The 9,782-nt window shown below is 36.2% G+C and overlaps 1 protein-coding gene across 1 annotated transcript; it reads left to right on the forward strand.

Annotated features, from left to right (window-relative positions):
- Positions 1-558: 558 nt before the first annotated feature.
- Positions 559-5,977, forward strand: LOC136817484 (uncharacterized). Its single transcript, XM_067074136.1, has 6 exons — positions 559-864; positions 1,499-1,975; positions 2,290-2,533; positions 4,082-4,194; positions 4,653-4,825; positions 5,055-5,977. The coding sequence occupies exons 1-6, from the start codon at positions 829-831 to the stop codon at positions 5,695-5,697; spliced, it is 1,686 nt and encodes a 561-aa protein (XP_066930237.1). The 5' UTR covers positions 559-828; the 3' UTR covers positions 5,698-5,977.
- Positions 5,978-9,782: the final 3,805 nt, after the last annotated feature.

A 9,782-nucleotide genomic window follows, 5' to 3' on the forward strand; every position in this document is an offset into this window, starting at 1 on the left:
TTTTTTGATGAATTTAGTCCTCTGTGACGTCACTATTAGGTTCTGTTTATCTTTATAATAGACAGGGGGTCAGTGAGTTGTTTAACTTATCTCCTCATGTTTTCTTGTTTCATTATTCATGAAAATTGTTCTTGTTTAAAGAATAATGTTTTGATGATGAACAATATTTCTTATAAGAACTTGATTAAGCATTAAATATTCCAATCATTAAATAAAGCGGGGATTAGCTCCGAATTTAAATCTAGGATCGTAATCTTTCAAATTATATTTATTATCAAAATGAAATACCCTCTAGTACCTCTAGCTAGTTAAAGAAATAGATGGCTTATAAGTATTTTAGCCGGAAAGGACTTTTTTCTATAACAACGTTGGCTAAAATTGTACATTTCTAAAATTTATGAGACTGAGTTTACAAATTAGATTAAGAGTATTTTTGGAGGACTAAAATTATGATGTTCTTATAAGTAAGTGTTTCATTTCCAATCGACGACAAGGATGGAAAATAAAGTAGATGAATAAGTTGTTCAAGCAGAAGGAAATTACTCCATTTTTATTCAACCAAGACTGGTGAATCGATCGAAAAAGTTTTTCACGAAATTTGAGCAATTTTATGTTCATTTTGATTTGATCGAGACTTCATTTTCTCTAATGATGAATATTTTGGAAAATTCAAGTTCTCATCTATTTTGAGCACAAGGTTTTTCTCAGGAGGAGGAGGAGCTCAAAGGCTAATGTTTTAGTTTGTGTGAACAAATTTTATTTGAGTTGTGATTTTCTTTTTTGGAATTTCTTAAAGAGAATTTGTAATCATTTTTGTTCTTGTACAAAATGAGTTGTGTTTGTTCCTTGTTTTGCCGCACCAATGTAAGTATTTAGCGTCCGAAAGTAGAGTGTCTGTGAAAGAGGCCAAATGAAATTTCGATTATAGTGACTTTTCGCCTTTGAGGTTGTTTCTATCTTCTTCATATCCACTAGCTTCATGTGACCGAGAGAAATTGTTTGATTTTTTCAAGTTGTTGTAAAAGTTGTTGTTTTTACGTTGATATGGTTAAATAAAAAAGCTAAATATAAATGTCTCAAGAATGATCTATTTCCTTCCACAATCAAAGCTTAATCTATAACGGTTGTTGTGAAATTAAGGGATCAAAATAATACGTGATTCTTAGGATTAATATTGTTGACCTGCAAACGAAGACTCCCTTTAAAACGAGTTCTTATAAAACATACTTTAAATCAAGTCAGTTATATTAAAACCCAAGGAAAGGTAAGTATGGCTCTTCCATTAGAATCTTTGTCTTTTGAAAAGCTTTCTCTGCAATTGGCTACACCAGATTCCTTCATTTCCATCGTAAAACTCAAATCAAAAGCCTCCTTGTAAGGATCGGGTTTAAACTTTCGTTCATACATTTTGGAAACTTCAGTTCTCCATTCTATCCCCTTTCAACAGTTTATATAGCAACATAAACATCAACTACTTTCCTTTTCTTCTTATCTTCAGAAAGTGTCGGTGACATCGAGCAGTAGCGAAGCTGAAGAAGAATATTTCAACGAAACCGACAACGAAGATGAAAAACATGCCGGCAATCCCAAAACAACAAAATACAGCGAAAAACTAAAAGAAATGATCGCACCCATGTCAACTAAATTCAACCTACACAAAGAATATAAAAAACTTGAATACCTGTGTGCTTTCTTTGCTTGCGCGTCACACCGTACGAACGTTATCTTACGTTCGCTAGGTGCGTTATCATGGCTTGCTAGCGTCGTTATTCATTTTGCCTTCGACGTTAACGAGGCCATAAAAGTCTACGGCTACACCTTCTTAGCAGCGCAGTTCTTCTGGTTGTTGAACTTCGTGGTTGGCACCCTAGCTATGCGTTATCGTGTGTTACCATGGTTACTCGAAGGAATGAAAGAATTAAGACACGATGAATGTTATGAAAAAACAATCACAAATGTGCTCAGAATGGTTAAGGTATTACGGTTCTTTACCTAATTCGTTTGCGCGTTTTACCCTCTTAAAACTATAATCCTGTGAACCTTGGAAATACATAGCCGAAATCATCCACTGTATTTTTGCCTGTGCTGTCTGTCCATGCTCATACTCGAGATAATGAAAACTCAAATAGTTGTAATAAAATTGTTGATGAAAATTTGATATCTGGAAGCAACCCAATATTTAGTTAAGGTCGATGACCATGTACTTTTTCAATTCTTATTTTTAATAACGTTCGGCGTAACCTTTAGACATTTTAGGTGAAAGACATTCATGTATTTTGTTTTTCTTAGAAAATTCCGTATTGGGTTCTCGCGTTCGGATTTGTCGGCTCTGGTGCCCAACACCTTTTCTTATATATCGATGATGCGTTTAACGGTTCCTACAATTCATGGATGGAATCTAAAATCGTGGCCTCAATACTCTTGATCGTACGTTTCGTAACAGCCGCTCATATTTACAGCGCTTACCTGTTGTTTTGGATGGGTCCAACTGCGGTAATGATGGCGTGTGGTTACGCTATGTCCGAGTTCTTAGGTAAGGTGACTTCCGTTCAAATCTGGATTAAGGGCTAGAATGGGCATCTAGTACTTTTGATTAGAAGAGATTGTCAGTCGTTTCGGAAAAAAGATGGAACTGTAGAGCAAAGGCAATCAGAACTTACCTATTCTACATAAAATTGGGAAACTTTTGATTTGTAATATGTCCAGTACTACCTTAAGGGAACTTATTTTGGCGGGAACTAATTTTGACGAGCGGTAAAAATCCTGGAAATTTTGCCGATTGATGAATTTTTTTAATTTTGCCGGGAACTAATTTCGGCGAATTTTGTCTAAATTTGCCGAATTCGCCAAAATTAGTTCCCGTCAAAATAAGTTCTCTTAAGGTAGTAAGCTCGTTGAGTCAGCTCCTGGACTACAATGGCTTCAATTACCAGTGGATACCCCTTAAAACCTACAACAAAAAAGGTACCCCCTATATCCTGATAAAGAAAACAGTAAGGGCTGAAACTTTTTCTGGTGAGTCTAGGCTATCTATGAGCTTCTTCCCCGGGTATGGTTTTTTGTAGAAGCTGCTAAGAAAATCTTTATTGCTTTGTGAAAAAATGCAATTTTAGCTATTTACCCCTTAAAACCTACAAAATGGTTTTCTTGAATAACTTTTTATAGAATAGTCCTTTTAGTCTCAAATTTTGAACACTGCAAAGTAAGTAATGGTACATTTAGATCATTGGTACCTTAAAATTTTTGAAACGTTACTAATGTTTTTCTAAATCTCCATCAAATTTGTGATATTTTGGTATGCAATATGACCAAGTTTGAGAAACTCGATTTTCAAATTTTATTGGCCATTACCATAAATGAGCTTTAAAATAGAATTTTGAGGGCCTTACAATTTCTTTGGGGTGCAACCATGGAGAAGAAAATGATTTTTTCGTATCTACCATAAGTATAGGTACCTAAAAGTATAGGTTTTATGACCTTAAATTGATTTGTGTAATCTCTAGGTCCGAAAAACTTGATTTTTTGAAGGGATTTTTGATAAAGTTTTCAATAACTTCGAATTTTACGACATTTTGCGATAATTAGAATTATTGAAATGAGATATTTTATGAAAGTACCTATATTAGAGATTGTAAAAAAGTGAATTATACAATATTAGATTAAGTTTGGTGATTAAGAGAGCCTAAAACCCAACTTTGTGTAGGTTTTAAGGGGTATGTGGTTTTAAGGGGTATCCACTGGTATATGATCAATTCAGAAATTCGAAAGAAAAAACTAGGAAAAAGTCAGTAATTTTCCTGTAAAAAACATTTGGTACAACCTTACTACTGTTTATCTCTATTAAGTAATCAATTAACCAACTTCGTTGCCGTGTATCCAAGGCTTTATTTACGTTACTGATACGCATCAGTGAATACCCTGGTGTTGGCTGGTGCCAGTCTCCCCTCTCAAAGAAGGTAGACTATTCACAAAACAATTCTCGGATATTATCTGGTTCTGTTTGTAAGCGTCAAAAAGCCGATTATAAACAGGAAACGATGTTGGATATCAACGACAAATCTTTCAATCAATTCCATTATAGATCAATTCGATGCAAAGATTCGAGACACAAACCGAATAACATCATTCAAAGAAGCCATCTCGTTGTATTCAAAACGCGCCAAATTCGTCAAAACCTCTTCCTCCAAGTGTTTAGTATGTGTCATTTCATTATTAATTATTTTCGAACAGATTTAGGGGAAATGAAAGATTTGATCTTGTGTCCTTTGGAAGATAATTTAGTAGGAATTTAGTTTAGGGGATGGCTAATTTTTCATAGGGGGTTTAACTTGAAAGAAGGCTGGAAAATTTTATTTTGGAGAGGATTGATATGGCAGCTGCTTGACCTTTTTTTGGACATTCGAAGTAGATCAGGTAATGAAATTAGGTAATAGAGGGGGAATCTGTCTATCGTAAACAAACTTGCTTTTTGATGTTATAGCTGAAAAAAGTGTTCTTTTACATAGTTTGTAGGTTTAACAAGATTTCCAAAATTTAGACTACCAGTAGGGTTAAAACCACGGTTCATTATTGATAAGCTAGTGAAATTATACTGAAATTTAGCCTTAAGTTTTAAGTTCAAGTCTTAAGTTTTTCTTTTCTTTCTACAACAGGTTATCTTATCCATGCAATTACTATCTGTCGTCATTTGTTTTGGTTTAAACACATACGTCTTCTTATTCTCGCCTGTTAGAAGATATTTGCATGTTTGGCACTCCATTGTCCCACTACTCATCATGGTTTACCCACTATGCACTGCGGCATGGGTTACTAAACAGTACACTTGGTAAGTTGTTGATTTTGTTTCTTATTTATATAAAACTTTAAACTGTGTAGAAGATTTTAAATTTAGGTTTAAGTTCAAAAAGCTGTAAATCTAAGGAATAAGAAAAAAGCTAAAGGAACTAGTTTGTTACTTATCACATAAGGATGAATGTTCTTGGGTTCTTCCTGAAAACAACCTTTGTCTGAAGGAATTGACTACAGTATAACGATTTTTCTTCCTTTCGTTCCAGGTTTATTATAGTTGTTGTACGAGCTTGGGTGCATCGTGACGATTTAGATTCATCATCCAGTGATGAAGATTCAGGAATTGATGAAATGAAAACGAGTCAAGATAAAAAGACATTCGCAGGGAAAAGTCCTTTCTTCTCTAAAAAGAAACTAGACGAGTCTATTAGTTCTTCAGTTGCTGGCATCTTCAAAAGCGGCCGCCCAAAGTCTGCGCATTTCGATTCGCAACGGAAACTGTCTGGATTCAGGCGATCATCAAGTGTACAAATTAAGGACCGTAATAAAAGGAAATCAACGCAAAATCTCATGCCTTGGCAGAAAGCAGTAGCTGAGAAACAACTTTCTGATCCGGGAAATATCGTTGGCTCGACTACCTCAATAAACAGTGTGCCTCGATTTGCTTCAACCGTTGCTGCGGCAACTGCTATAAACAAATTTAAGAATGTAAAAAACAGACCGAGATTCAATTTCGAGAAATTTTTATCTTATTTAGAGAGCATGCGTAGTGTGGTTGGGTTCTCCATCTCAGGGATTATGGTCACGTGGGACTTGGTCTCCACCACACTGTTTTTATTGTTTTCCATCATAGCTGTTTTTATGCAGGAATCAATCTTTGGCGATCAAAAAAGTACGTTGACTTCTTGATCTGACTACAACATAAGACCCTGTCCACACGTTGCATGGTGTGAATCCTTTTGAAGACAATGGAATCATTCAAATTGGCGTGTTTGGGATTGATTTTATTTATCTTATTTTTATTTATAAAACCGATATCGTGTGCTAAATGTAAATCCAGCCCAATTTTTTGGAACAGCGCGATTAAGAGTTATTAATTGCATCCAAACACTACCTCTTTGAGCTTTGGCCCACTGGGCCTTTTTCCTTAATCTAGTGCTGTAAAATAAGTCGACATTTCAAAATTGGACTAAGTATTGATCCTGTTTTTGTGGAATTTGCTACTGTGTGCTACTACCATTGGAATACCCCTTAAAATCACATACCCCTTAAAACCTACAAAGTTGCACTTTGGGCTCTCTTAGCCACCAAACTTAATTTAATAGTATAATTCACTTTTTCTACTACCTGTTATAAATTTGCTTTCATAAAATACCTAATTTCGAGAATTCAATTATCGCGAAGTATCGTAAAATTCGAAGTTATTTGAAAATTCAAGTTTTTCGAACCTAGAGATTGCACAATTGAGTTTATAGTCATAAAACCCGATACTTTTTAGGTACCTATTTATGGTAGGTATGAAAAAAATCATTTTCTTCTTCATGATTAGACTCAACCGAAATCGTAAGGCCCTGAAAGTTCTATTTCAAGGCTCATTATAGTAGTGGCCAATAAAATCTGGAAATCGACTTTCTCAAAACCTGGTCATTCTGTATACCAAAATGTCACAAATTCGATGGAGATTTAGAAAAACATTAGTACCATACGTCAAAAATGAAGTTAATAAAAGTTTTGACCCTTCAAGGTCGTTTTTTGAAGAAAAAAACAAGTGCAATTGTATTATGGGTATGAAATCCTGAAAAATACAAATACACGTTTTTTTTTTATAAGAACAAACTATATAAGAACATAAGGCTTCGAGCCCAAAAATTTAAGAACATTCTAAGAACATACTAAGGCTTTGGAGACTTAAAAACATGCAATTTCTTAAGAAATTACATCAAAATGCTCAAAAAAGCTGAAATAAAGAACCCCGGGGGGGGTAAGAGGGAAAATGGGTTACGGGATGCTCGCTGTCGGGTACTTTTAACCGCCCGGTCCAGGTAGGGTCGCAAAAAACCAAATGAAAAATCAGTCCTCGTAGGGTGCTATTTCTGGAAAATTGGGGAAAATAGAAAATTTTTGGAATTCAGCCATTAGGGGCACTTTTTTTCGCATTCAGTCCCACGTAGGGTCAATTTTTCAACCTCAGCGGCACCCCTCGGTCGACAGTGTGACCCCCCCCCCGGGATAAGAACTTTTGAAGCATTTTTAGGCTCATCCAAAAAATACGAATATCCGACGCTCGAAACTTTTCGATGTTCTTAGAAACAAACGGTGGGGGGGGGGGGGGGGGGTATTGTTTTTTGGCCTGGATTTCCAGCCAGTATTTGATCCATTGCCTCCTTCAAGGTAAGAAAATTGAATTACTCTTCCGATTAAATTCTTCCGAGAATCAATCCTTTTGAAGAGACATAAATCACCAGAATTCACTTTATCCTGAGGTCCACTGGATTCAATATTGTCATCGTTAAAGAGATGCGATGGTTGCGATGACCGAACCCGTAAAAGCCGGTCATTTGAAACTTGCTTTTTCTCTTGTAATAAATATAACGCCGTACTTTTTCGAATATAAGCACCCTTATACTCAATAAAAGACGTTTTACCACCCTTTTTCAACAACGAATACCGTCTCGATGCAGGAGTAGAATCTAATAAAGGTCTGTACGTTGGAAAAGACGAAGATCTGTCTTTGATTGATTATCCCTTCAAAGCTTTGCAGCTGAAAAGAGTCAGATACAGGAGTGCCATCATCTCTTATGGGTAGCACAAACCCAACAAATCTACCTGTTTCTGGATCAAATTCTACTTTGTTGACGATTCTTGTATCGTCGAGGTGAATATTAACAAACATGGGAGCATCCCATTTTTGAAGATGCTCCTTGAGTTCACCAAAATAAAATTCCCCTTCGACAACCTTCCTTTGACTCGATATCACCTTTCTAGCCGTTGAGATATGTGGTAAAGCATTACCCAGATTTGCCTGTAACATGTCGTACCCAGCGCTACCGATCAGACAAAGGAGGGATCCAGCAAAGTTTTTGACGATGTCGACGTGACGGTGACCTTGCGGAGAAACTCTGTTTGTGTTGTGCATTGGTGTATAACTTTTTCAATAAAGGTGCAATTCTTCCATTAGCGTCTGAATTTCCAATCGACTGGTTCATAGTTGATCTGAGCGAATCGTTACTATCAACCTCATTAATGAAAGAGTCTATGGTTGTCTTCACACTACAGACCTTCCTTAATAAAAATGTAGTTAGGAGAATCTTTTGTTGACTACAATACAGAACGTGCATTTAACAAAGAGTGTAATTTTTAATCGATCTTCCTTAATTAAGAGTCGTAAGCTCTATTGTCTTAAGGGTAGGGTAGAGGCTTCCCTTAAAACAAAAGATTTTATTAAGGAAGCATAAACAAAGAATGCGTGCAGTTTTACGAATTCAAAAACGAATGAACTGAGGAAAAAATTAGAAATAGTGCAAACGGCGTTGTTCCTTGTTGATGTGTAAGATGAATACAGTTAGGTCGTGTTCAGACATGAAAGTTTAAGTTTAAGGCGTAAGTAATACTAAGTTGATACCATTTTTTCATTCTTGGTGTTCCATCGATTCCAGGGACACTAGACTAACAGTATTGTTAGGGTTTGATTTGGCTGTTTTCTTTTTTAAGGGTTTCTTCGACGGTTTCGGTGTTGACTTAAGCAGCTGCTCATTAATTGGGGATTCAAACGAAGCCTTGTATTTGATAACAGCTTGGACAAAATTATTAAAAAGCGGCACTATTCCTGGCGAGATCATCACCAGTTCTGGCTTTTTGGAAAAAGGTCCAAATGTCAATTCGTGATTTTCTACACAGTCTTTTATAGAAAGAATAAACTCAAACATACTTTTCCGCTTTTCTTCCTTCTCCAAGTCAACTTTATCATTATTTGCGTTTTTGCGACCCTACGTGGGACTTGTGAGGTCAATAAAGGTACCCTGAACAGCGGCATATCCCCGTACCCCTTTTTGACCAAGTGCCCCCCCCGGGAATTAATTACAGAAAGGTATATAACCGCCTATCAAGAACTATTGATTTGATTCTACTCGTTTTAGGTAAAAAATGGACCGGTCTGTAAAATACCAACTACATACGTTACCAAACTGAAATCTTACACACTGTCTTAGATGGTCAATATCTATCACTGGTGAAAATTTCAAGTTAAAAACCCCAGTAGTTCTTGAGTTCTGGCAGGGACCGATGTGTATTTTACAGACCGGTCTACAAAGTACCAAATACTCAAGGGACCAATGTTTTTTCCGTTACTCGTAGTGGCTTTTATTTGACAAACCAGCCTTCTGAAACAAATCTCAGTTAAATCGAACGAGCCAATCGGTACGCTTTTAGCGAAATTTACATTCTGGTCTGTAAAATACCAATCAGACAGGTGGCCGAACCAAAACTTTGCAAGTCATCTCCAATTATCCATATCTACCACTGGTCAAAATTTCAAGGTCATAGCACAACTAATTTCGAGCCTCCCCCTCCTAAGATGCTTCCCCTAATCCCCTAGTATATAGTAAGAAAATAGGAAGATGCTTGAAGGGTTAAGGGCCGCACCTACATCGCTTACAATGAGTGCCCTACCCCCGGTCCAACACTGGGTCCACTGGGTCATGTAAAACGAAAAAATTTACACGTGTTTGTACCTTGTAATATGTGTTTTTTAACAGCGTTTAGTGCATAAGAACAATATAATTTTCCATAACCAATAAAAACTGAAATCAAAATAAGCAGGAAAACTCTTACCTTCCTTTGATGATATGATTTTAACTGAATCATCTGGTGTGTGTTATCAATGTGTTGTTATCAATCATCATTCTTTGTGGGTTCTTTGTTTAATTTCTCAAATTTCACACGTGCAGCAATTTCTCATGGCGAAGAATTGTTGCTTTTGTTTATGTCAAATCAGA

Source organism: Clytia hemisphaerica, unplaced genomic scaffold (assembly GCF_902728285.1).
Source record: "Clytia hemisphaerica strain Z4C2 unplaced genomic scaffold, Clytia hemisphaerica genome assembly, whole genome shotgun sequence".
Taxonomy (NCBI): Eukaryota; Metazoa; Cnidaria; class Hydrozoa; order Leptothecata; family Clytiidae; genus Clytia; species Clytia hemisphaerica.

What these genes read in the sequence shown, in the direction of transcription:
- LOC136817484 (XM_067074136.1), top strand. Translation starts at nt 829, where the DNA reads ATGAGTTGTGTTTGTTCCTTGTTTTGCCGCACCAAT. An exon ending in CCTTGTTTTGCCGCACCAAT is followed by an intron (nt 865 to 1,498) that starts GTAAGTATTTAG and finishes TCTTATCTTCAG; the next exon opens with AAAGTGTCGGTGACATCGAG. An exon ending in ATGTGCTCAGAATGGTTAAG is followed by an intron (nt 1,976 to 2,289) that starts GTATTACGGTTC and finishes TGTTTTTCTTAG; the next exon opens with AAAATTCCGTATTGGGTTCT.